General features: G+C 44.3%; 2 protein-coding genes, 1 long non-coding RNA gene and 1 other non-coding gene across 9 annotated transcripts in view; 2 read left to right on the plus strand and 2 right to left on the minus strand.

The window, feature by feature from the left end:
• Positions 1–706: 706 nt before the first annotated feature.
• FAM83A (family with sequence similarity 83 member A) lies at positions 707–19,527 on the minus strand. The gene is made up of 4 exons (XM_073330216.1): positions 16,225–19,527; positions 9,607–9,774; positions 7,216–7,340; positions 707–1,712 (listed from the first exon to the last, which is right to left on the minus strand). The coding sequence occupies exons 1-4, from the start codon at positions 16,699–16,701 to the stop codon at positions 1,163–1,165; spliced, it is 1,320 nt and encodes a 439-aa protein (XP_073186317.1). The 5' UTR covers positions 16,702–19,527; the 3' UTR covers positions 707–1,162.
• LOC140906388 (uncharacterized) lies at positions 18,793–27,180 on the plus strand. 3 transcript variants are annotated; one of them, XR_012157099.1, is made up of 4 exons: positions 18,793–19,543; positions 21,550–21,757; positions 22,083–22,165; positions 26,538–27,180. It is a non-coding gene; the product is annotated as an uncharacterized lncRNA (long non-coding RNA). The 3 variants fall into 3 exon arrangements; XR_012157098.1 differs by lacking the exon at positions 18,793–19,543 and adding an exon at positions 20,675–21,424; XR_012157097.1 differs by lacking the exon at positions 18,793–19,543 and having other exon boundaries at positions 20,675–21,757.
• TRNAM-CAU (transfer RNA methionine (anticodon CAU)) lies at positions 19,530–19,602 on the plus strand. Its single transcript has one exon. It is a non-coding gene; the product is annotated as a tRNA-Met (tRNA).
• TBC1D31 (TBC1 domain family member 31) overlaps positions 26,974–27,657 on the minus strand; it is a 33,943-nt gene continuing 33,259 nt past the window's right edge. For 2 of the 4 annotated variants that reach the window (XM_073330212.1, XM_073330214.1), the window contains one exon: positions 27,180–27,567. In XM_073330212.1, coding sequence (XP_073186313.1) covers positions 27,422–27,567 — 146 coding nt within the window. In that variant the 3' untranslated portion in view covers positions 27,180–27,421. Of the gene's footprint in view, positions 27,568–27,657 lie in introns of all 4 variants that reach the window. The other 2 variants (XM_073330211.1, XM_073330215.1) reach the window with 2 other exon arrangements.

Consider the following 27,657-nt stretch of genomic DNA (forward strand, 5'->3'; position numbering starts at 1 on the left):
TGAAGCACTGGTCAAAGGGGAGAGCCTGTCTGAAGGGCAACGAGCCGGCCTGTGGTGAGAAGCATCTAAATTTGTAAGGGCATTGAAAGTGTTAAGATCAGCTTAGAATGTGTTTTGCTTTTATTTCATTTGACCAAATCTGACTTGTGCTTAGATTTTAAGTCAATCTTTTGTAGTTAATAAATTTGTTTATTCTACCTGAAGCAGTTTGTTTGGTTTGTGGTGTGTCAGAAACTCCCCTTGGGATAACAAGCCTAGACATAATCAATTTCTTTGTTAAATTGATGAACTCATGTAAGCTTGCAGCATCCAGTGGCATAACTGGACACTGCAAGATGGAGGTTCCTAGGGTTGTGTCTGGGACCGGAGATATTGACTAGTGTCATTCGGTTGCACAATCTGAGCAGCAGCTGGCAGAAAGTGCTCATGTAGCTGGGAGCAGCTTCCATGCCAGAGTCTGTGCAGGACCAGCCCAGGAGTGGGGGTTCTCACAGCAGAGCAGGGTAAGGCTGTTTCCCAGAGTCAAGGATTGGAGTGACCTAGCAGATCACCAGTCCAGATAACACCAGGGGAATGTCACAACAGGTCTATTCACAGAAAGCACGACCACAACTGGCACCCTTGTTACCAGTCTCAGCAGAGATGACTGAATGGAGATGGAGGCTGTGCTTCTCTCAACTCTTCAAGAGATCCTTCCAAGTCAGGATTGAGGCATGGTGGCAGCGAATGAGAGAACTTGCACGACTGCTGCCAGTATCTTTAGTGAATAAACAGAAAACTTCACAAGCACATAAAAATCATCATCAAACTGTTATTTTATGCACTTTCATTTGGCAATGCTAACCACAAATACGTTATGTAAGGGCAGACCGACATTTTAAACAATGCTACTACTTCTGTTCCTAAATGGTGGTATCATAAATGCAAGGTTTCAGTGCTAGCAGACTTAGGTTTTATTAATTTGAGAAACATTTGGTGGTGGTTGTCCTTTGTGACTGAAACATACAATCATCCCTAAGGCTTGAAACAAAATAAAGAGAGAACACAGTCTTGCAAGTCTCCCCCTTTTGTATTCTACATAATTTCTATGCTGAGTATTCATTATTAAACAGGCTATTGCTAAAATGAATCTTCAATACATTTGCAATACAAAACAAGGTGGTTATGTAATCAGGTTAGCTTTATGAAGGCATCTCCACACTGGGTTTAACCTTGACCTGTTTACATTGTCTTGTCTAAGTTGCATAGGTTTGTAGATGTTAACATTATTATAAAGGACTGCTGGGGTATCAGTACCAAACTGCCACTGATGATAGTTGGTTTGGGTGGCCTTCCATGGTTGGGTTGACATGAATGAGGTGTAGCCATGGAAGGAGTTACCTCTATGAAGTGGTGACTGTGATGTTGGGTTGCTGCTGTACATGTGAGTTCTGGAGGGTTGTTTGGTTTGATATGTGCTATTAGCCGACAAGCTACTGAATGGATCTGAAGGAGTATTGGCACTTCCCTGGTTGCTGCTGCTAGTGAGGCTGCCTTGGGTGGTGGTACTCTTGTTTAGCAAGAAGGGCACTGTGTGTGTGGGAGATCTCAGTCCCATCACTGGCTTGGACAAAGCATAGAGATGTCGAAACTCTTCATCAAAGAGCTCTACAACTTGGCCAGTGAACTTGGAAAGGAAGTTCCGGTGAACCTGGCCACACAACCATGTGAAGCTGGAAGAAAAGAGAACATAAAGTCAGTGTTAACCTTGTCCATGAGAAATTGGAGAACAATGAAAAGATTATGCCAATGGCTTGTGTATTATATTGTTGAAACCTATGGTCCAAACGTATTAACAAGATTGGTTTTCCAGGTGAGATGCAAGTAACTTAATGTCAATCCCGTCTTTGATATGATAAACAGTGTTATTACAACTGCCTCTGAAGCCTTCAAGAACCTTGTCAAGTTGACTAACCCTCTAAAGGGAGTGGTGTGAGACAAGTCTGTTATATAAAAGTTAATTCCAACAAGCGCAGTGATAGTTTGGGTATTTGTATAGATCACAATGAGTCAAATCTACCACTTGAATCTTATTCAAAATCCCTTACTTATTCACACATCTCTTTCACCTTGTCAGAGTGAGGGAATGGGTCTTTTTACTATAATATCCCACTTTAATAAAGTGCCTTCCAGCAAAAATCAAAACAAACAAGAATTCTGAAATGTGTGCAGTGGAAGCCCTGCAGCTGACATGTGTACCTTGTTGCATTAACTAGTATCACTAATATGGTGTTAAACAGCAAGTATGTTTGAATATTTCAAAATCTGTACCTTTAATTGGGCTTTCGTGTTGTATTACTCTGGTTGTACGTCATACACGCACACAAAGAGAGAACTGTCCGCATTCAAAGTTGCATCACTTTAGCCAAAGGAGCGATCTTGAATCAATTTTAGTTAACTAATGCAAAAGACTATGTGGATACTGAGCCAAAGGACACACGATGCCTGTCTGTCTATCCTACAAGCAACACTGTAGTATTTGAGTATCTAATAAGCAGAAAGAGCCAGATCCAACTCATACTAAGTTAAAGAGACTCTCCCTTGACTAATGAGAAACGGAGCAGGCACTAAATTAATAAGGCAAGCAGGAGCTGGCTGATTTTAAAGGAAGAGCCACATACCTTATGTGTAATAGTTCTGAGAATAATAAACCTATATTAACCTGTTTCCTGCAGTTGTATCCATAGCTGCATCTTCTTTCAGGAACTATCCAACTCTTCCAGTGGAAACTTTTATCTCCACGTTGGGTCATTAGCATATTTTCTATGTACAGCGTTCCCGCTTCTGAGGGGAAGGCTCAGGGGAGGCAGTAATTTTTACTATTAGTATAAACTCATCCAAAAAGCATAATTCAAAACACAATAGACTATTTGTGCAGTTTATGCGAAGAGCTGAAAACACTGCCTAATGTACAATTTTAAGATGAATCACGTTAGGTAAGAAATACTGGGTGTGAAAAGGATCCTTCCAGCCTGAGACTAATGCTGTTTTATTAATTCACTCCTTAGTAGATCTTTCTGTGGAGTAATTCTAGTATTTTGCCTCCCTAACCATGTAGAACAGCCTGTTCCGAGTTTATTCTTAATACACTGGAGTCCTGTTTTTGACTGTATCCTCTCACCTCTCTCAGCAAGTTCATTTGGAAACTGTCAGTGCAATGTTGTAGACTTCACTGGCAGCTCCTGACCCTGAAATTCTTTACTTTTCCTTTATAGCTCACATTTACAACACCATAGGTGTGCATGAGAGGTGCTTCAGAGATCAGATTTAAATCTGAACATACCTTGTGGATGGGAGCTCAGTTTTGCTCCAGCTCTTCTCCCACTGATGTTTTTACCATTGACTTTAATGGGAGCAGAGTTGTGAGTATTTCTGAAAATCCCATCCGAGTTAAGTCTCTTTGTACTGAAGAGGATACAACACTGCATGTTATAAGAAGGGCAGTTAGATCTACTACTAGCTTCAGTATACCTTGTGCTCAGTTGTATAGAACAGGCACTATTTTAAATGCTTTGTCTTTTTGCGTTTTGAAGACACTACAGCAGAAATTATTTCTTCAGATTCCATGAAAAAGTCATACTAATTGATCTGATGAGTAAAATCAGCTGAAAACCTTATGATGTGTTTCATATTTGTTCGTGTTTGCTCTTTTTTGCCTTTAATGGGCTCGGATTTGGAATCATGAGATCTGGGTAATCAGCAAGATGGCATTTGTGGTGTTGGCAGACCCGGGGAGAGCGGCGGCTGCTGCCAGGGGGTCAGTTCTGAAGTTAGTGCTGCCCACCACCAGCATGACTGGAGAGATTTACTGCTGCTGGCAGGCAGGGATGCTTTCAAACCTGTCCCCTGGGCAGCAGCCCCCGCTCTCTGGCTGGACACTACAGGTGGTCTGGGTCAACCTGGGACAGCTTGCATCCCAGGATAGTGAGGAGTTTACTTAAAGGATTGTGCCTCAGAGATGTATAAAGTAACCTTCCCTGAGCAGGGACCATCTCTTACCCGTGTCCCGTTTTCAGCTAAGGGAAATATGGTCACCCTAGGCAAGGGGTTCACTCTCCAGGGCTTTTAATTGGGCCTCTTTTATGAGCACTGAGAGCGCGCACCCAAATAAATACTTGACCTAACATTGCTAAAGACTGATTTGATTATATACATGAGAGAATTAGAAAAAGTAGGGTTTATAATACATACAACGTTCCAACAGCCCAAAGCCAGAGGAACAGGTGATAAAACTGTATGGAAACTACCCCCTAAACCAGATTCAAACCCTTCTAATGATCCACGACAAAAAGCTAAGCTGACGTGATTTTGCGTTACCTTTAAGGCCTACACAAATGAGACTCTTAAGGAACATCGGTTGCAAAAGTGTCTCTATTATCATCACTCATCAAAAAGGCTCGTTTGCATTGATCTTCCCCAGGGAGTATAAGCTGCTGGCTAAGACTGAGGGTTAACTGGGGTTGGGATAGGGGAATGAGGAGAAAACAACAAGAGTGAACAAAGTAAAAGCTAGCAAGCCTATAAAAACAACACATGGTGTGTGAGCCTATGGTAAACACGGCAGGGCTTGATGGAGTTAAACTGTGTATAAAAGATTTGGTATTCACCACACCCTCTGCTGGCCTGAGTATAAGGTTATGCAGTTTGACAAGGCTTTTGAGGTTAGAGCAGCTTGCAACAGCAATGACAAATGCAAGGCACGACTCTGAATATGAATGGTGGGTGGGTGGGTGTGCTAGCCATTTTACAGCAAAGAGAAAATCTTTGCTAGAGAAAAAGTCTGCTTGCTCCATTCCGTCACATTTGCTTTCCTTACATACACATTCAATACAACATGGATTTGCTGGTATGTTTTTTACCTATACTAATAACATTCAAGCATCTTCAGTCAGAAGATTAAAAGAACACAAAAGTAGAAAGAACAAAAATAAACTGTCCTTGAAAAAGCACCCAATGTAGGTGTGTCTCACGGTCTGATGAGAACTGAACACAAAATGGCTGTCTGTCTCTATGGCCAGCAGAGATCTTGTCTATGCACACAGGTTGTACCACTTTATCTGTATCCCCCACTCCCTCTACACACAGTGTGGACACATTTATACTGGTATAAAAGTTCTTATACTGGTCAGACCTCCCAAAGAGCATGACATTTAAAAAAAATATAATACAATTTGGATCTTTTTCTTCACCTTCTGGTTTCTGAGCCGGTAGGATTCACGTGAGTCAAGTTTTCAAGATTTTCTCTGTAACCATGAAGATTAGAAATGTAGTTTTTTAAACATGAACGCTCAGATGCTCATGCAATCTCCTAACCTTAGCATCTGGGACTTTAATTAATACTCCAAATGTTGTGAGACTTATAATAAAATTGCAAGAATTAGCAACACTACATGTTGGAAGGGAAATTAAAGTGGGCTGCTCGGTTAAAAACAATAAAACCACACCTTTAACTAGAATAGTTATACCGGTATGAAAACATTGCAGGCCAGATGTTACAGGCGTAATTAACAGAAAATAAAGGCTAGACGTATCACATCTGCTAAGGTGGATGGCAGGAATCTAGCGTTTCTATATGACAAGTTAGCTAGTTGAAAGGAAAATAGAGAGTGAATCTCCAAACAGAGGCTGACCTATGCCACGTTAAGAGCTCTGTAAGGTGATGGAAATGTACATGTCTCTTGGTAATGATTTGCTGATGACATGAAAAATGTGGTAAGTATTATGGGCAGCTTTCTAGTTCTGCTCCACAATCTCTTTTGAGTCAGCCATGAACAGTTAAGGTACATCCTAGTCTCTACTAGGATAGGCCATCAGCTCTAGAGCTGATCAACATTTTTTGAACTTTTTTTTTTTTTAAGCAGCATATATTTGAAAATTATAGCTTTTATGAGAATGTTTTGGTTCCAGCAATATGTTTCAGTTATTTGAAAACTTCCAGCTACAAATTTTCAATTTATTTGTGAGGGGGAAAATAGCAATTTTTTAAAAAATTACTGATTTATTTTTGGTTTGCTATTGTGTAAATTGTGATTGGGTACAGGTTGTGGCATGCTGTCACTTGATGTTTTCCTGACTCTTTGATTGGATGGATATACACATAAATACATGAGATATTCACTCCAGCTGTGTCTCATACAAGAACCTCTTTGGTTTGGAAAGTTTTCAGAAAGCACAAAAGATATTTCCTTGCAATATTCAAAACAGAAACAATTATATTTTCAAAATGTTTCGTGAAAAAAGGAAAAATGTTGACCAGTTCCAATTAGCTCCAATTTTCTCTGGTAGAGACTGAACCAATTAATATTTAGATCCAAGGAACTTCAAACTTCGCAGCCTATTGCCCTTTGTACACCCTGTGTCTTAAAACCACAAAAGTGGTGTTATGTGTATAAATGTTATTTATTATTTGTATTAGAGTAGTGCCTAGATGTCCCAATTGAGATCAGAGTCCTCTGTACTAGGCATTATACCCTGAATAATTTACAATCAAGACAGACAAAGGGTGTGGGAAAATAAGGCTTATCATCACATTTTTTATAGTTGCGTAACCAAACTACAGAAAGATTAAGGGTGAAAGCTTAGCACCACAGAAGTCAATGGCAAACCTCACACAGGAAGTCTGGGGGGGGGGGGGTGGGGCTAAGAATTGGACCCAGATTTCCTGAGTCCCAGTTCAACACCCTAACCACACCGCCAGCCTTCCTCTCAGCAGTAGAGCTTTAGTATGAACTTGCCACAGTTCCAGACTGCACAGTAACTACCATGTATAACCATGAATGACTTGCGACATGCTATCCATGACCACTGGAGACAGGGATCTTTTTTTCTGAGAATGAGGATAGCCAAACTTTGCTATGCAGGGTAAATAGTCTCTGTAACACAGTTTGACCATTGCACGGTTATAAAATGGTTCTCAGAAGGAAAAAAAAAAAAAAACACACCTCAAAACACTTTAAGGGGAACCACTCTTGATCCTCAGTGTGGTTAGGGCCTATGAATCATAATCCAGAGTAAACCTTTACTTTCTAAAATACTTTTATCTGTAACCCAGCCTTCATGTGTACAGCACCTAACGCAATGGGGCTCTGATCCCTGAGTAGGGCCCCCCTAAGTACAACTTCAATTCAAATAATAATAGAATTAACCTCAGGTAGAACATGTGATGACTGGTCTCACCTGTATGATCCAGAGAGAACGTATCTCCAATCAGAGATGATGAATTTTTCCTGGATTTGCCCTGAGAATTTCCTGCCTGACTTGGCACAGTAAACCTCTCCAGTAACACTTCGGACTGAAATATTCTAGAGAAGACCAAAAACAACAACAACCAGTAAACACATTAAAATTCATCATCCTATTGCAAAATTTAGCTGGTAATCTTTCTTCTCCGCTAGCCTGTAATGCTTAATTTCCCCCTCCCTCTGCTAGGATTTCTTATTTAATTCCCCAACTGTATATTTTAATACTGTAAAGTGCAGTTGCATAGAATTTAGACTAAATCTTCGTCAGACTTTGTCATGTGATGCAATGCCATTGATTTCAATGGGTGCACAAACTGGGCTATATATTTGGCCTTTGTATGGAAACCTATACAAAAGGGAGCTATGCTGTACAGTATTGTAAATTTTTGGACATAGCTGGGCCCCCCCCAGCTCTATGACTGTGATGCAACACCTTTGGAAATGAACGGCAGGGGTATGTCCATAGCAGTGACTAGAATTAGATCCCTAGAGTCAGATCCTCAGCTAGTGTAAATCAGTGTAACTCCACTAGCTTCCAGGGAACTGTGTCTGTTTGCACCAGATGAGGATCTAGGTCTTAGTGTTTTACGTGGTCTCTAGTATAAAACATCTCGGGCTAAAACCCACTCCTCTTACTAATGAGGCCCTGAGCCTACAAAGACTTACACATATGCTGCACTTTACACCCTGTGAGGATTATTATTATTTGTAGTACCATAGGGCTAGTGTCACAAAGAAACTTACGCATCGCTACACTTAGGCATCTAGAAAATCACTGGGAATCACAAAGCCTGGGTTAGGTGCCTTGGCTCCCTAGACAATGAATGGGGAAGGAAAGGTGCCCTAGAATGGGGTTCCCAAATGTCATCATGTTAAGTGGTTCCTTGGCCCACCTAAGCTAGCCAATGGGAGGAGCCAAGAGGAAGGGTGTGTGAAAGCCCCTCTCTTGTCTCAGAGATAGAGGCCTAAGTCTGGGCCACAGGAAGGTTCTTCCCTCTGCCTGGGATTCTCAGCGGCATTCCCTCTCTTGCAGTAAGGTGCCAGCACCATTTTGGCAAGAAGCTGGGAGTAGAGGGGGAGGTGCTCCCTCACAGCTTTTAGCCCAACGGTTAGGGTACTCACCTGGGCTTTGGTAGAGACACCCCCCCCCCCCCCAGTCCAAGTCTCTCCTCAGTTGACTGCCCTAATCGCTGGCCTCTGGGATATTCTGACATAGCCCTCCTCTGATCTCACAGCTGTTGATGCTGCTCCACTGTGGATTAACTAATGAAAGAGTCATTGGGCCAGAGACAGACATCAAGCAAGCAAGCCCAAGAATGACTCTGTAGCCTGGTGGTTAAAGCACTCACATTGGACAGCCAGGATCCAGTCCCTCTGCTCCGAAGACTTTTTAAAATGATTTCTTCACAGTGAAACTTTCCTCCCCTTACTCCCAGCTGCTTTGTAGAAGCTCGCCTATACGGGCCCAATCTGCTACGTGAGTTCTCAGTGTGCTTGCTGGATCAGGCCCTGTAGGTGAGTTAGGTGGCAGAAAGCCTGACTTCTCAATATTCACGCAATGCTTTCGGGCTTAGGCATCCGGACAACTGGCATGGGGCTGCAGTGCACACGCTCAGAGGCAGACACATAGGTGCCTCGGGAGCTTTTACTGTGAGACTGTAGGCACTGAGTGAGTTTAGGGTTTGGTGACAGCAGAGCAGGGACTTTATGAATCCCAGTGAGGCCCAATTCTGGGATTTAGGCATCTAAAGTGGCAGTTAGTCACCTAAATCCTTTTGTGAATCTAGCCCATAATGCCCTAGCATAGACCAGGATGCCACTGTGCTTGGCTCTATTTCCACTGATTTCCACAGCACTACTTGCCAGGTATAAAGTTAAGCACATGTGCTTAAGTCTTTGTAGGATCAGAGTCCTAACAGATCAGTCGTGTTCGTTGGATGAATAAAGGGGAGCACACTTTGGCTCATAAGTTTTTAAACCCTGTGTTTCATGAAGGCATATTTTCAATAAACAAACCAACCCGTTAGTTCTTGTGCTTCCCCGGCTTTGGGATTTAACAATGGTTCAAACACCATCATGAAAATTTTTAATTAGCCTCAATTTATTAGAAACTTGGGGGCTATTTATAGAAGAAAGTTTATTTCTTTATTCAGTTTTCTTTCACATAGTTGAAGACAAATTAGGCTAGCAGCCAGATACTTGTTATATCACAATTCAAATTAATACCCATGATACTGAGTTACAACAGAGGAGTATGAGTCAAAACAAGTTCGACATTAGGAACGAAAGCTCTAAGGCTTTAAGAGTTTTGTGTAATCAGCGATACCTTGACGTGATCCTCTCCAATCTGCACCTTATCACACATCTCACTGAAGAGCTTTATATTGCTTTGATCAAGCAACAGATAGACGAAAACACCTCTTTTGTTAGCTGCCTCTAACACATCACAGAATATCTCAGTATCAGTGAAAACATCCATCATAATGGCCAGAACCTAGGAAGAAAAGACATTGGTGTAAACAGAGCAAAGATATATGATTTTGGGATACCAAGAAAATATAATGCTTATTTTACAAATATAAGTTGAAATGTTGTGTTGGAGAAGGGAAAATTTTATATAGATCCCTTTCCTTGTATATAGATGAGCACCCAGTTCAAAGGAATATCTTGCTATTGCTTTATTGCTCATATAGAACCAGCCTCAAATATTTTTTCTTTATAGGTCCTTTTACTAAGAAACCTTAGAGTGGCCTAGGAATTTGTAGCCCCGGGTTCAGTACTGGGGAAAATAATTAAACAGTAACCAGAAAACAATAGGAAAATAGCTAAAACAGAATTATTTCATACAAGATACACACAGGGCTTAGCAAGTAGGTGAATTTCTCCCACAGATCAAATGTATGCAGTATGAATTCATAGAAAGAAGCTTCTTCCATGTTACCCCTCAAGCCTGGAGCAATCCTCAATTGTACAACTTTCTGTATGTGGGTGGACGCAGGTTAGAACCAACATTTAGAGTTCATTTTCAGAATGAGTTTCATAAAACCTAATGACAGGTTTCAGAGGAACAGCCGTGTTAGTCTGTATTCGCAAAAAGAAAAGGAGTACTTGTGGCACCTTAGAGACTAACCAATTTATTTGAGCATGAGCTTTCGTGAGCTACAGCTCACTTCATCAGATGTTTACCGTGGAAACTGCAGCAGACTTTATATACACACAGAAATCATGAAACAATACCTCCTCCCACCCCACTGTCCTGCTGGTAATAGCTTATCTAAAGTGATCAACAGGTGGGCCATTTCCAGCACAAATCCAGGTTTTCTCACCCTCCACCCCCCCACACAAATTCACTCTCCTGCTGGTGCTAGCCCATCCAAAGTGACAACTCTTTACATAATCAAGTCGGGCTATTTCCTGCATAGATCAAGGTTTTCTCACATCCCCCCCACCCCCATACACACACAAACTCACTCTCCTGCTGGTAATAGCTCATCTAAACTGACCATTCTCCAGGTTTAAATCCAAGTTAAACCAGAACATCTGGGGGGGGGGGGGTAGGAAAAAGCAAGAGGAAACAGGCTACCTTGCATAATGACTTAGCCACTCCCAGTCTCTATTTAAGCCTAAATTAATAGTATCCAATTTGCAAATGAATTCCAATTCAGCAGTTTCTCGCTGGAGTCTGGATTTGAAGTTTTTTTGTTTTAAGATAGCGACCTTCATGTCTGTGATTGCGTGACCAGAGAGATTGAAGTGTTCTCCGACTGGTTTATGAATGTTATAATTCTTGACATCTGATTTGTGTCCATTTATTCTTTTACGTAGAGACTGTCCAGTTTGACCAATGTACATGGCAGAGGGGCATTGCTGGCACATGATGGCATAGATCACATTGGTGGATGTGCAGGTGAACGAGCCTCTGATAGTGTGGCTGATGTTATTAGGCCCTGTGATGGTGTCCCCTGAATAGATATGTGGGCACAATTGGCAACGGGCTTTGTTGCAAGGATAAGTTCCTGGGTTAGTGGTTCTGTTGTGTGGTATGTGGTTGTTGGTGAGTATTTGCTTCAGGTTGCGGGGCTGTCTGTAGGCAAGGACTGGCCTGTCTCCCAAGACTTGTGAGAGTGTTGGGTCATCCTTTAGGATAGGTTGTAGATCCTTAATAATGCGTTGGAGGGGTTTTAGTTGGGGGCTGAAGGTGACGGCTAGTGGCGTTCTGTTATTTTCTTTGTTAGGCCTGTCCTGTAGTAGGTAACTTCTGGGAACTCTTCTGGCTCTATCAATCTGTTTCTTTACTTCTGCAGGTGGGTATTGTAGTTGTAAGAAAGCTTGACAGAGATCTTGTAGGTGTTTGTCTCTGTCTGAGGGGTTGGAGCAAATGCGGTTGTATCGCAGAGCTTTTTCACATTTGGGGACAATGTATACCTTCAGATCAGCGGCACTGCTATGGGTACCCGCATGGCCCCACAGTATGCCAACATTTTTATGGCTGATTTAGAACAACGCTTCCTCAGCTCTCGTCCCCTAAAGCCCCTACTCTACTTGCGCTATATTGATGACATCTTCATCATCTGGACCCATGGAAAAGAAGCCCTTGAGGAATTCCACCATGATTTCAACAATTTCCATCCCACCACCAACCTCAGCCTGGTCCAGTCCACACAAGAGATCCACTTCCTGGACACTACAGTGCTAATAAACAATGGCCACATAAACACCACCCTATACCGTAAACCTACTGACCGCTATTCCTACCTGCATGCCTCCAGCTTTCACCCTGACCACACCACACGATCCATCGTCTACAGCCAAGCTCTGCGATACAACCGCATTTGCTCCAACCCCTCAGACAGAGACAAACACCTACAAGATCTCTGTCAAGCTTTCTTACAACTACAATACCCACCTGCAGAAGTAAAGAAACAGATTGATAGAGCCAGAAGAGTTCCCAGAAGTTACCTACTACAGGACAGGCCTAACAAAGAAAATAACAGAACGCCACTAGCCGTCACCTTCAGCCCCCAACTAAAACCCCTCCAACGCATTATTAAGGATCTACAACCTATCCTAAAGGATGACCCAACACTCTCACAAGTCTTGGGAGACAGGCCAGTCCTTGCCTACAGACAGCCCCGCAACCTGAAGCAAATACTCACCAACAACCACATACCACACAACAGAACCACTAACCCAGGAACTTATCCTTGCAACAAAGCCCGTTGCCAATTGTGCCCACATATCTATTCAGGGGACACCATCACAGGGCCTAATAACATCAGCCACACTATCAGAGGCTCGTTCACCTGCACATCCACCAATGTGATCTATGCCATCATGTGCCAGCAATGCCCCTCTGCCATGTACATTGGTCAAACTGGACAGTCTCTACGTAAAAGAATAAATGGACACAAATCAGATGTCAAGAATTATAACATTCATAAACCAGTCGGAGAACACTTCAATCTCTCTGGTCACGCAATCACAGACATGAAGGTCGCTATCTTAAAACAAAAAAACTTCAAATCCAGACTCCAGCGAGAAACTGCTGAATTGGAATTCATTTGCAAATTGGATACTATTAATTTAGGCTTAAATAGAGACTGGGAGTGGCTAAGTCATTATGCAAGGTAGCCTGTTTCCTCTTGCTTTTTCCTACCCCCCCCCCCAGATGTTCTGGTTTAACTTGGATTTAAACCTGGAGAATGGTCAGTTTAGATGAGCTATTACCAGCAGGAGAGTGAGTTTGTGTGTGTATGGGGGTGGGGGGGATGTGAGAAAACCTTGATCTATGCAGGAAATAGCCCGACTTGATTATGTAAAGAGTTGTCACTTTGGATGGGCTAGCACCAGCAGGAGAGTGAATTTGTGTGGGGGGGTGGAGGGTGAGAAAACCTGGATTTGTGCTGGAAATGGCCCACCTGTTGATCACTTTAGATAAGCTATTACCAGCAGGACAGTGGGGTGGGAGGAGGTATTGTTTCATGATTTCTGTGTGTATATAAAGTCTGCTGCAGTTTCCACGGTAAACATCTGATGAAGTGAGCTGTAGCTCACGAAAGCTCATGCTCAAATAAATTGGTTAGTCTCTAAGGTGCCACAAGTACTCCTTTTCTTTTTATAAAACCTAATGTAAGCAGAGTCAAGATGAGCTCTATCCTGACATCTGGTGGCGAGTCATGGTGGGTTATGGAAAAGAACTTCAGGGCCTGATCTCATTTGCATAGGCACACCCACCCTGCCTAGGTGGTCACTTTGGCTGCTGTAGGAGTCCCAGTTTCTCTGTTATTGGGGCAGGAATAAACTGTTATTATCCTGACTATATGAATCAAGGACAGTGGAACTGTACTCGGCCTTTTGTTATGATGGAGGGACTCACCATCAACTAAGCAGCCCTCGATAGGCAAGGGTCACAGGTTCCAACACCCAGTAATAGAGAGAGAGGTTGGAGACAGGTACTGGTACTTGGTGGCATGGCCTCTCTGGTGAGGGCCTTACATGCTAATTGCACTTCCTCCTCTCTCCACTGTAGAATATTAGAGCTAAGTTGCATCTGATGAAGTAAGCTGTAGCTCACAAAAGCTTATGCTCAAAGAAATTGGTTAGTCTCTAAGGTGCTATAAGTACTCCTTTTCTTTTTGCGAATACAGACTAACATGGCTGTTACTCTGAAACAGAGCTAATTTTGATTCTATTAGGAGTTTAGTTATAGGCTGCTGAGCTGAATTCACTTTGGGCTAATGGTGCACCAGCACTGAGGCTCCCCTAACACAACAATCACTGATTTCAGCTTGTAGTAAGTAGTGGGGGAGCCTGAGCAGCTCATGGGGATGGCTGGCAAAGCAGAGCCCCATAGAGAGGTGGGGCAATCAGTTTTGGACCATGTAAGGTGCCCCTTAAATCCCCCCACCCCACCCCATCTCCACCCAGGTTGGGAGGTAAACATTTGCAGATAAACTTTTGAACTCTGGGGCTGCCCTGACCAGGGACAGAGACCTTTGGGTGATTTTGGGTTGCTGGACTCAAGAACCAAAGGGAATGGACACGCTCCAATTTGCTTGGGTTGTGTTATGAATCCTGTTGGTGGTGTTTCCCCAACATAATGCTGCATTGTTTCTCTCTGTTATTAAAAGGCTTTTTGCTACACTCTGACTATGTGCTTGCAAGAGGGGAAGTCTTGCCTCTTGGAGGCGCGCAGCGGGGGTGGTATATATTTGTCCCAGGTCACTGGGTGGGGGCTCAAGCCGGTTTTGCATTGTGTTATTGGAATGGAACCCCTAGATATTGAACCCGGCCCTTGTTGCTGCCAACTCTGACGGGCAGAAGGGTTACACTAATATTAATAGAATTTTTTTCAATTATTTTTAATGTAATTTTATTTGGGATTAAACATCCCCCCCCCCGCCCCTGCACTGATTACACCCAAACTGAGCTAGTGCATGAGAGTCTCAAAGTAAAACTGACTAGAAACCAACGGAAACAAATCTTCTGGCTGCTCTAGTTTACACAAGTGGGTTAAACTGGCCCCACAACATCCAGGATTCAAGATGGAGGTATAAAGCCACCTTTGCCCCCTATATTCCTTGAGCTGCACATTCTGTGCTGCGTCTCCTGGAGTCATCAACAAAAAATGAAATTTATCTGACTACAGCATAAGAGCTCTTGCAACTTTCACTGTAAAAGCCTTTTTAATAGTCTCCTCCAAAGTCTCACTCACAACTCCATTCTATTCACATGACTCAGCAACATTCTGGAGGAATAGGTGCCTCCTGGTTGAAGGATAACCTGTTTAGATAAGCCAAAGTAGCTGCAGGCTGACAGAAGTGCCACGTGTCCCATGCCTTTAGAGAGAGTAACTTGCAGCACTAGTTGTGGGTTGTTTATAAACTCAGAAATTACACAGACGATGGGTACTAGTGTCTTGCAAGTTCCATGTTTATTGTCTTGCAAACATCTCCAGATAAAACATTGTTCAGTTTACAAATACAATGATGTATTTTCTAACTGCCAACCCTTCAAACCCAACTTGGAGTCTGAGCTTCTAAACCGATTCTTTCCTTCTCCTGCACCATCACCAGTAACAAAGGTTCCACAGGCCAGATTAGACCCTCACTGACACCTATTCTATCTATTGTCTTCAAATTATGACCTCAGTGACACCTGTCCAAACTCATGGGTTGCACAGATGTACTTGGTTAGAACTTACTAAACAAACCTGTTTGCAGTGCACAAAAAGAAAACCTAGCTCCTACTTCCTTAGCTTTGTTGGCTCTGAAGGGATAAGGGGAGACAAAAAGAGCAGTGAACACTTATTTTAGTCACTGAAGTAAGAAGACATTGCTCTGAATACACACAGCGAGCAATCTGGTGAGTAAGTGCCATTCTTACAGTCACTTTTCAAAGCAAAACTGCATGCTAAGGTTTTTACAGTGACTATGCAGCTATCTGGTTCAGACAGGCTGCGTGCTGGTGTCCCAAATACAAAATGGCTGCGCAACTAAGATACATTTATTTTATTTGGGTACATTTATTTTAAATAAGAAGAACAAGAGAATTTAGGTGTGCCAGTGAATTAATGTACTAGCTTCTAATCACTGGAGGTCTGGGTTTGAATTTAGCTCAGTCTGGGATATTAGCGAAATTGTTAGCTGCTTGCTTGGTCTTACTCTGGTTTCCCTTAATGCCAAGCCCAAACGGCACAGTTGTTACCTTAAGGCCTTCACATAACAAAACCAGCTCCAGTTTTTCACAAGACGATGTGAGAGGTGTCTTTCACTGTCTGCAAAGGAGATAGGGCAAGCATAGAATGACCTGTATCACCCCTGCTTAGACAGAGTTGCATTGGTAAGGCACATACCAGGGCCTGTTCTAACCAAGCACCACATTCAACAGTATTTATAAGGAGGGAGAAAAACAAACCCAAAGGAAACATGGAGTTTCTCTTTACCTGACTGGTCTTGCTGATGCAGCGGCGTATAATGTCTCTGATGTTGCTGTTCTTCTCTGTTTGGAAATACACAGTGGCACTGGATTTCTCCTTTAGATAGGGCTTCTCTGCTGTGCTCCAGGTGTGAAGCAGGGCTGGTTCACTACCTTCAGATATAGGGAAGTATGTTCCTGACTGAAGAGAGCCAGCATCATTCTGCCTTGGTCCAGTCTCCTTCTCTGCGTGAGATTCATTAGCATAGTAAGGCTCTCTGGCATTTTTCTTGATATACTGAACTTCCACGGATGACAGAAAAGCCACCTCTCCTTCTTCATTTAAGGCTTGGAGATAGGATTCAGTCCCACCGTCCAAAAGGGCATCAGTAGCTAGTCTTACACTTTCATGGTGGCTGAAATCTGCTTTTATTGGCCTGACTGACTGATTCTTGATCTCCTCCAGCCGTTTCCTTATCTTGCCCACATGTCTTGATCGGCTCATTATTCTTTGGATCAGCAGTTGACTGATGTGTATGGCAAGCACTGTGCATATAGACTATACATAAGAGACCAACACAGCTCACCTTGCATATAAACAAAGAACAAATGAGCTTCCCACTTGCAGACTCCACTCTGTTGTAAATTCCCTTTTGTTGAAGGAATCATTTGTTAGTAAAAACAAATAAATGTTACTACTGAAGGCAAATTGGCGCCACAAGCTCTCGCTGATTTTGTTGGTACAAGTGTATCCAAAAACTGAAGAGGCTGGTTTGCAGATGTCGTGCTTAAGCAAGGATTCTGCCCCAGATGGAACATAGGTTTAAAGCTGATTAGTTTGCTTATCTGATAGACACACACCTTGCCTGGAGGGCACATGAAGAGTTCAACCTCACATTACCCAGTGCTGTCTGATTTAATCACACTTCTTTAATCCCCTCCTTGCAGTACTCTCTGAAGGGTGTGAAGCATTGAGGCAAAAGGAGATACCTTTCCAAGCACTGTTGCACAATCTCCAAAACAGCTCGAGGCTTCTAGGGGTCCCTATAGCATTTATTGTGGAGCCAAACCAACTCAGATGTTAATCTGAATGGAGACATCAGCCGTTCCATAATTTCAAAACAGTTTAAAGGGGCCCTGGCCACTGGCTGCATCTGGTGCCACCATGACTGTTTGTTTAAACAAAAAGAAGAAAAGAAAACAAGTTTTAAAATGGACTAAATGTGACAGTTGTGCCCCATGCATAATACCTGACCATTACTTTAGGGATTTCAGTAATTTATTTCTTTTAAAACTACTCACCATTGAGTGAAAATAAAACAAGCTTATTACTGGGTGGGAATGTTGTCAGATGGCTCATGCAGGGATCAAAGTCTCACAGTGTTTCAGATTCTCATAATTTGATCACATCTTGTGATCTTTTTCCTTAAACCCCCAGCTCCTGGTGCCAAGTGATTGCACAAGAATCGCACCTTTTATTTAAAAAACATCCTGGTGGTGGAGAAAATCTAAAAAACATGGTGCAAGTGCACCTGAAAGGCTGAGAAACCAAAAGGACAACATAAAGAGCCCGAAATTTATTGCTTTTTTAAGAATCTCATGATTTTGGGCCCCGACTCTTGATTTTTGAATGTGTGGGGTTGCGAATATTGCAGGCACAATACCTGTGTTTGACTCTGGTGCTGCCATTCACCTGCTGTGAAGTCTCTTAGGTAAGTGCCATTGACATTGGTGGGAGTTAGGCACCTAAATACCTTTGTGAATATCACTCTTTATTTCACTGTGCCTGTGGCAGCTGGGACTTGAGAAGTGGGACTGGCAGCAGAGCCCCACACTGCAGCATTCCCACACCTATGCATCACTTACTGTCTCAGCTCCTGATTCTGGGATCCCGTGGAGCAACTTACAAGATGGGACCTAACTTCTAGACATACAGAGCTTTCAAAGAAGGTGTTGAGGGCTCTGGGGTCTGGGCTAGGCTAGCGAAAATGAGACCAGTAATTCACCACCAATGCAGTTCAGAGCACAAATGTTTTCACCACAGTGTCATTTAAACATTATAGGTCCTAATATTTTCAATGTAAATGTAGCCCAGATCCAACAGTGGTGGCTACTTTATGAATTAATGTAATTCATAATAAAAAAGGAAGAAAGTATGCTTATGTTATTGATAAATGTCACACTCTTATAAAATCATTAATATTTTTAAATTGAAATAAATGGGTGGAAAATGCCAACCCTGAAGTTCCGAAGGAGAATTGTATTTGGAGTCTTTCCTGCCTGCTCTATTAAACGAGTTTACTACGTGCTGGTCTCTAAGAAACAGTTGACTATTTGACTTTAATAAACTGTAGTTTGCCCTCAGCATTGGCGTGCAGCTGCATCAGCAGTGCCAAAAAGTAATTATTCAGTGACCTGCTAAGTGCAAGTATGTGGATGGAAAATTATTTGGCATAATTAATTAGTCATGTAAAATAGCACCTTGCCAACATAAATCAATCCAGTTAACACCTGAACACATACAGTCATTAAAGTCGCTCGTCGTGGCTTTAAAAAAAAAACACCTATTCGTCTTCCTGTTGCTCGTTATGGCAGAGAAAATGGAGAAGGCTCATTAAAGCAGCGCACACGCCCAGCTCCAGGACGCTTAAACCATTGTTCCTTTCCGCGCCAGCTGAATGCCTCCGTTATAAACGCAAAGGGATTTGGCGGGGCTCAGAAGAGTTTCTGTTGCACTGGTGGTGTCGGAAGCAGCGGGGCGACGGCACAGACAGCCCCCTCTCAGAACTGCCTGCGCTGGGGGCACCGAGCACCCAACGTCGCTGCCCCCGGACCGGGGACAGGGGCGGCGAAGTCTGCCGGGTCCCGGAGGCCCCTTGGCGGGGCGGGGAGCCGCGCACACACCCCGGGGGGCTCCCGAACAGTAACGGGAAGCGACGTCCCCGCCTCCCTCGGGAGCTGCGGCGAGCGCGGCCGCCGCGTGGGGGGGGGCTGCTGGGGGGGGATCTTGGGGGCTGGGCCCCCCAACCCCGCCCTTCGAGCGGCCTCCCTCCCATTCCCTGAGGCGCACCCGGCCCACCCTGGCAGCGCCCCAGCCGGCGGGGTGCCCCTCTCACTGGGGGTCGGGCAACGGGGCGGGGGAAGCGGAGCAGCCGGGCGGGCGCAGTCGTCTCCCGGTGGTGCTGGGGGGCAGCCGGTGGGGCCAGAGCCCCGCAGCTCCCCGCCCCGGCTTCCCTGGGGGGGCTCCGTTTTCGCCGCGGCCCCCTGGGCGCCGAACGCTGCAAGGCGAGCGGGCCCGGCTGGAGGGGCGGCGCGCGGCCCTCGCTTCCAGCCGCCTCGTTAGCGCAGTAGGTAGCGCGTCAGTCTCATAATCTGAAGGTCGTGAGTTCGATCCTCACACGGGGCAGCGGTTGCTTTTTTCCGCCCGCCCTCCCAACGCTGGTCTGAGCTCGGTCGCTGGGTTTCAGAAGCCCCCTGAGGCCCGGGGCTGCAGGGTTATTGCGAGGAGGGGGCTACAAGGCCGAAGCACTTAGCTGAGCCCCCCCCCCCCTCCACCCCCCAGTGTTGCGCTACAAAATCCTGCTTCTAAACCCCTGCACGTGGAAGGGGCCCAGGTTGGGTTGTGACCTGGGGGGGGGGGGTGCAGCCCCACCCTGCAGCCCTCAGTCACCCAACACGCTGAAGTGAGCCCCCCACCGTGCTGGTCCACGCCTCCCCTCCGGCTGTATCCGTCCCAGCCCCCACATCCTGCCATTGGCCGGCCAGGCCCCCACAGGCCAAGGAGACATTTGCCCTTCCTGCGGGAGGTGTGGGGGGGTGGGGAGGAGAGTAGTGCATGTGGTGAAGTGAGTGACAGGAATGGGCAGAGAGGCAGGGGTGGTGGGGGATACTGTATACTCACTGGGCTGAGGGGAGCAGCAGCTAGATCAGGGGTGGGCAAACTTCTTGGCCCGAGGGCCACAGCTGGCTACGGAAATTGTAGGGCAGGCCATGAATGCTTACCAAACTGGGGGTTGGGGTGAGGGCTCCCGCTGAGGGTGCAGGCTCTGGGATGGGGCCAGAAATGAGGAGTTCAGGGTGTGGGAGGGGACTCTGGGCTGGGGCAGGGGGTTGGAGTTTGTGGGGGGGGGGTGAGGGGCTCTGAGGTGGGGCTGGGAATTAGGGGTTGGGGGTGCAGGAGGGTGTTTTGGGCTGAGACTAAGGGATTCAGAGCGTGGGAGGGGGTCAGGGGTTCAGGCTCCGGGCAGCGCTTGCCTCAAGCAGCTCCCAGAAGCAGCGGCATGTCCCCCCCTACAGCTCCTAAGCAGAGGCATAGCGAGGCGCCTCTGCACGCTGCCCTGTCCGTAGGCACCGCCCCTGCAGGTCCCATTGGCCACAGTTCCCAGCCAATGGGAGCTGCAGAGCCGGCGCTGGGGGGGGGGGGGAGGGCAGTGTGCAGAGTCATCTGGCTGCACCTACGCGTAGAAGCCGGAGGGAGAACATGTCGCTGCTTCTGGGAGCTGCACGGCATGGGGCAAGCCCCGGACCCTGCTCCCCCAGCGGGAGCTTGAGGGCTGGATAAAAACATCTGGAGGGCCAGATGCAGCCCCTGGGCCAGAGTTTGCCCATCCCTGAGCTAGATGGTAGCTGCAGGAATCAAAGGAACAGATGACCGAGCAGGGAGCAGGGGAGTTGGAGCCTGGGGATGGGAGAGTAAAAGCTGTTACATTGGTAGGCCATTTGGGGTATTGACAATTGTTGAAATCCTGGCTTCATTTAAATTAGGGTTAGGTTTGCCTTCGCTGTCTCTGGGGTTAGGATTTCACGTGGTGTCTTGGGGGGTGTTTTGCCTGTAAAGTGCTATACACAACTATGATGCTATATTTATTATTTGTATTGCCATAGCATCACATGAACCAGGATCCCACTGTGCTAGGCCCACCAACACAGAATAAAAAGCTGGTCCCAGCATTAATAAAGGCATTTGATGCTGAAAAAAAATAGCTGTTTGGCTCTTCCTACCAAATTTCTGGTTGGTTTTGCTTACATCAAACCTTCGGGGGGAGGTCGAGGAGCGATGAATGTGTCAGAGAGATCCTGGACTTGGGTCTCCCCTGGAGCATAAGGTTGGACAATTTTTGTTTATTTCTATAGCAAACGAGACCACATGAAGATGACCACTTTGAAAAACTGTCGGAATGGTAGGCTTTTATAGTCCATGTGTGAGCTTCTCAAAACTTCCTGCTCAGGTGATTTGTTAGTGTTCTGTAGTCTGGTAGGTGCACAGCTGTCTGGCTGGTAACAGATGCACCAACACCACAAGCAGATTGCTGCCTGACGGGTTGACGGTTTTTCTCCTTATCTATTCACTTAGAACATCACCATGTGTTGTCTGTTGGCAGCCTCACTCTTGTGCCTTGGATGAAAGGTAGCGCATGCCTATACTTTGAGCTGGGGATGTGATTGTCAGCACGAGAGTCACCCATGATAGCTCTGATTGAACTCGTGTGCTAAAAAATAGAGTGCATCCAGGGTGGCGAGGGCGGCTAGTTGCCCTGTGAACATGCCAGTGTCTTGAATGGGTACGTATTCTGGTCAGCCAGCCCCTCCCACTCCTGGGGTTGATGCGACTAGTTTATTTTTAGGATGCTAGCTCGATAATTAGCCAACACCTCAGCCAGATGTCAACAAAACCAAATGGACTACCATCTGTTTAAGCAGCCGTTCTTTGACAGAAGAAAGGGTGTGAGAAATTTACATATTGGCAAAGAAACAGATGCAGGCTCCCATCCTCACAGATTTTTGTCTCCTAAATCCCAGTTGGAAATGATTCTCAAGGAAGAGAAAAAGGTATAAGAATGGGAAACAGATGCCCCAAGTTATTCCTCCCTTTCTCTTTACCCACAGCAGACACAACACCTGAGGAACAAAGAAACAGCTTTGGATCTTGTCTGAAAGGAATTTAGCCAGTAAGACTGCTGAAGCATGGGGTGAGAGAGACTTTTGCTTTGAACTCACTTACCTTGTTCAGTTAGGTATTGGTTGCAAAGAAATAAAACATAAAACACAAATTCTGACTTTTATGCCTCGTTACTTGTAATCACTTAACATCTATATTTCTGTAGTTAAAGTTTTTTTTTATTGTTTTATTTAAACCAGTGTGCTTGGATTGAAGTGTTTGGGAAAGTCCATTTGAGATAACAGGATTTGTGCATATCATTTTCTATGAATAAAATGACAGACTTTATATGAGCTTGTGTTTTCCAGCACTATGAGACAGACATTTCTGGGGGAAAGTCTGGGACTGGGAATTTGCTGGTGCTGCTCTGCAGTGTAATTCAAGAGTGGCTGGCCATAGCACTCAGACAGTAGAGCTGGCAGCCGTTTACATGTGGGAGGCTGTGTGAGAGCAGATCAGGAGTGGTTGCTCTCACAGCAAAGCAGTATAAAAGGCACCCCACATTAGAGAATTGAGGGGACACAGCTGTTCAACAGTCCAGATTGTACCCTGGGTAATGTCACATCTATCTCCTGGTATAATCATCTCTTGTGAGAGGGATCCCTGAAAAGGAATAGTGAGAGTAAATGGTAAGTAGGGGGAGCCTGAAACTGGATTGAATATCCACCCTGGATGATTTCCAGGCCCCAACAATCTGAGGGGACATTGCCTAAGTAGCTTGGCGATAAAATAAGTGTTTCCCATTTGGGTAGGGAAGGGGTACAAGTCCTTTGGGTATGTTTTAAGCAGCTTTCATCTAAATTGTCAAACTGGCTACCTCAAGGGAGAAATCTGCCGCACCTTTTCGGATGAAGCAGAAGCAGAAGGTGGTGTTCTATGCCATGTCTTTTTCTTCCTAGGAGATTCCAATGAACTGTAGCATGGAAGATAGAAAACGGCTGAAAGTCAGCCTGGCATAGGTTTGCTTAACCTGTTTCTTTGTGGTGTGTATACACCCAGGGACATCAGCTCAGGAGTCCTTTAAAAAGTGTAATGCAGCAGCTGCCTTGCTGATGAAGAGATTACAATCCTCAAAAGGGAGATTGTCTGTACTTCATATGTCTTTGGGGATCCCCGAGGATTGCAACCACGATGCCCATATCATTGTCACTGCTGTTGTCCGTGATCTCTTTGCAGGACCCGACATATCAACCATTGCCTGTAAGGAGGTCTGAGGTTAACTGACCCTCTGCAATTAAGGATCTTAATTCTTTCTCTTGACTCTTGTGGAGATTTGTCTGTAAAGTCCGAATCCTAGTTCCAATTTATGTAATCATACTTGGCAAGGAGTCCCCGGTAATTGGCAATCCTAAACTGGAGGCTGGCAGAGAGAGTAACTCTTCCATCCAAAAATATCTAGACATTTGGGCTCCTTTTCTGTACATGTTGCTTAGAGCTTTGTTGTTTTGTTCTCTTCTGAACAGTGAACAAGAGATCTAAGTGTGGGATGAGTTTAAAGGCACTCAAACCCCAAAGATGGCACCTTCTACTTCGTTTGTCTTTATAGATGTTGGAGGAATAGATACAGTTTTCTGCCAGAACTGTACAGGTTCTAATAGTTCCTCATTTACTGGCATAGCCAGTCTGTCTGGCATAGAGTTGGGCAAGGTGTCCAATAGTTCTTGGGACTTCTCCTGCACTACCTCAACTGGAATCCTAAGGTTTCTGCCATTCAACAAAGGTGGTCTTGAAAGACGTTGTAGTTGTCAGGGTGTGATGGAGCATACAGGACCCACAGCTTCATAAGGTGAAGATGACAAGATGGCAGTGGGAGCAGTTCAGGTGGCGGATTTATTTCTTCATTAGAGACAAGCAATTAGATGCTATGGTAATACAAATAATTAATAGCTGAGGATCAGCAATTGCCATTTGGGGGTGGCTGTTGTTGTTGGACTCTGATAGACCCTACTGGGGAGGGAGCTTTAGGTCATGTGGGGGCCAGGAAGGATGATTTCCTAGCCTGGTGGAAGCACCATGGTGCTCAATACAGCCAGGAATGAGGGCTGTAAGAAAAGTAAGTTGGGGAGGAGGGCTTTTGTACCAGGAGAAATATTTGTCTATAGCTCATATTTTTACTATAGTGATCATGAACTCTACATTCCCTGTTAGATGAATAGGGGCCATATGAGAGGGATCTTAGAGAGTAGGTAGATGAACTTCCCTATTATCTGATGCCAATGAAAAAAAAAGGAATAATGTGGCACCTCTATTGGCGGTGACAGATGGAAACCCAGGAACTGCAAACTCTTTTTCATTGGTACTGCAGACATACTGACCATGGATACTTCTTTGGCACTGGGTATCATTGGAGGAATGTTTACTACCAACAGTAGTAGTAGTGACTCAAGGGAGAAGGACATTGCTAGATCTTCCAGAGATATGAATCTTGGTGTTGAGACTGTAGCATGAGCAGCCATTCTAAGGACGTGGTATCAGAATAAAATGTGCTGACAAGATTGGTACCAAGGTTATGGGTACTAAAGAGAGAAGCTCTGGCACCAAGAGCTCAGCAGGCGGTGCCGTAGAGGCAGTATAGAGGCTGCTTGTGGGTGCTCCTTAGCTAGTACCAGTATTTTCAGGTGCCAGAAAGGCCTAAGTCCGGCCTTATTCTGCCCTCGAGCTTCAGAGGAGACATGAGGTGATCTAAGCCTTTTCTTAACACGAAGACCTGTTCTCCAGCACTTCAGAAGGGCAGTGCTGCATCCTAACTCCTTCTGCTGATGAAGTGGGCTCAGAAGTGTTAGGAGCATAGGAGTGCTTTTCAAGAACTGAAGCGTTAGAGGAGGTTATAGCATGCAGTCACTGGAGCACTTCTGCTGGAGATGTGGGTAGATCTTATTTACCTAGATCAGAAGCTGGTCTCCAATTTGCCCAGGGAATAAAGCTTTAAGCCAGTTTCCCTCCCTTTTTGGATTTTTAGAAAATAATTGATAAATGGAGCATTTGTCAGTGATATGCCCCTCATTCAAACTAAACAGGCACATATATTGTCATCACTGAGGAGCATTCACCTAGTATGAAGGACAATATTTGAATGCTGGTGATTTTTGCTCAGCCATAAATGCTAAAACCATTAAAAAAACCCCTATCTGGAATGGACACCTAACAAAAACTGTCCTAAGCTGACTATCGAACTATTAACATAAGAACGGCCATACTGGATCAGACCAAAGGTCCATCAAGCCCAGTATCCTGTCCTCTGACAGTGGCCAATGGCAGGTGCCCCAAAGGGAATGAACAGACAGGTTATCATCAAGTGATCCATGCCCTGTCACCTAATCCCAACTTCTGGCAAACAGAGGCTAGGGACACCATTCCTGCCCACCCTGGCTAATAGCCATTGATGGACCTACCTTCCATGAATCTATCTAGCTCCCTTTTGAACCTCGTTATAGTATTGGCCTTCATAACACCCTCTGGCAAGGAGTTCCAGAGGTTGACAGTGCGCTGTGTGAAAAAATACTTTGTTTGTTTTAAACCTGCTACCTATTAATTTCATTTGGTGACTCCTTGTTCTTGTATTATGAGGAGTAAATAACACTTCCTTATTTACTTTCTCTATACTACTCATGATTTTATAGACCTCTATCATATCCCCCCCTTGTCTCCTCTTTTCCAAGCTGAAAAGTCCCAGTCTTATTAATCTCTCCTCATACGGAAGCCGTTCTATACCCCTAATAATTTTTGTTGCCCTTTTCTGAACCTTTTCCAATTCCAATATAAACCTACACTAAATTGTAACTATGTATGAAAATATCAGTTTTATTGCAAATATGTAAGAGACACAGCCACTGCTCTCAGTTCTGTCCCACACCCATGGGCAAGAAGGAACTGAGGGTTGGCTGGCCCCACTCTGCCCTTTATGCCATTGGGTGGGAGATATGAAAGCACTCATGATGCAGTTGTGGCCCTAACAGACATTACTGGCCAAAAGATTCCAACCTCGAGTGCACGCACACTAAAAGTGGAATATATATATAAGAGAAATAGCACTTGAGCTACAGCATTTTTTCCATTTTTGAAATTTAAATTGTGTTACTCAGCCTTTGGGAAATTGCTGCTTTGAGGACTTTAAGACTGTTTACTCTTTGCTCCCAAACATGAAGAGAAATATTTTCGGCAGAAACAAGTGGATAGCTGAGATAGAGTAGATGGATACAGGAAACTTCAGTCCTCAGCACAGAGAATGAGCAACTCAGTTTCCAGGCCCACATATTTATTTTGACTAGCTAAGCTATGGATACTAATTTTGTTTAAGAAATTGATTCTAAATCACTATACATTGGCATGGCAGATTCCAGCTTTAGAATTTTCAAAAACATCTGACATTATTTTACTTTCATTTCTTATTTCTCATATTACAGCTTCTACATGATGTTCCAACTCCTATACTGGGCAAAATCCACATCTGGGATTAAATTGATTTTAGCACCATCAAAATCAGTGGAGCATCAGATGATTTACAGGAGCTAAGGATCTGGCCACTATATCTAGTTTTACTTTTAGATCACCTTTGCCTCATTTGGAATACACCGTAAGAACGGCTATACTGGATTAGACCTATAGTCCATCTACCTCAGTATCCTGTCTTCCAACAGTGGCTGATGCCAGATGCTTCAGAGGGAATGAACAGAACTGGGCAATTTATCGAATGAGCCGTCATCCAGTCCTAACTTCTGGCAGTCAGAGGTTTAGGGACACCCAGAGAATGGGGTTGCATCCCTGACTTTCTTGGCTAATAGCCACTGATGGACCGATTCTCCATGAATTTATCTAATTCTTTTTTGAACACAGTTATACTTTTGGCCTTCACGACTTCTCCTTGGCAAGCAGTTCCACGGGTTGACTGTACCAGATAACAGACAGATGGAAAACATTAAAATGATTACAAAAGAGGCTCCCATTAAACACTATTGACAAATAAATAATTTTAACAGTGCTTTGATTTTTCAGGGAATTGGTGTAATCAGAATATGCCTTGTACTCAAATATTGACTATTCAGTGGTTCAGCAATAAAAAAAAGTATGTTTATTTTTAAAAAAAATCAAGAATGAAGTGTCATTATGGACAGAACAATCAGAAGTGTGCAACTATAACATTTCTAGTTAGTATTTTATTTTTATATACAAAAGTATTTCCAAAAGCATTTATAATAAATAATCTAAAAATCAGTTTCTTTGATCACAACATAACTATTTAGAATTCCAGTGATTAATAAGTTACTGCTAAAGTATAAAGTGTGCTTTCTTAAGTGGTCCACTTTGTGTCTGGAAAATGAGGTAGCGGATATGTAGCTCGGGCCTGTGAAGTAAGTTTTTGCCTGAGCCCTCTGACTTCTGCCATCAGTTCCCGTTCTCTGCATTCCAGTTCTTCTCGTCTTCTATCTAAAGAAACTAGAAATGAAAGAGGCTCAGAATTAATATTGCAACTAACCATTAAAAAGATTCAGACTCATAGACTTTAAGTTCAGAAAGGACCATCAT

This window comes from Lepidochelys kempii, chromosome 2 (genome assembly GCF_965140265.1).
Source record: "Lepidochelys kempii isolate rLepKem1 chromosome 2, rLepKem1.hap2, whole genome shotgun sequence".
NCBI classification, from domain to species: domain Eukaryota; kingdom Metazoa; phylum Chordata; order Testudines; family Cheloniidae; genus Lepidochelys; species Lepidochelys kempii.

Excerpts from the sequence above, each read along its gene's own strand:
- FAM83A (XM_073330216.1), bottom strand. The coding sequence starts at position 16,701 with ATGAGCCGATCAAGACATGTGGGCAAGATAAGGAAACGGCTGGAGGAG. Across the intron at positions 7,341-9,606 it reads TTGGAGAGGATCACGTCAAG|AATATTTCAGTCCGAAGTGT; the intron begins GTATCGCTGATT and ends GGTCTTCTCTAG. Across the intron at positions 1,713-7,215 it reads GTTCTCTCTGGATCATACAG|CTTCACATGGTTGTGTGGCC; the intron begins GTGAGACCAGTC and ends CTTTTCTTCCAG.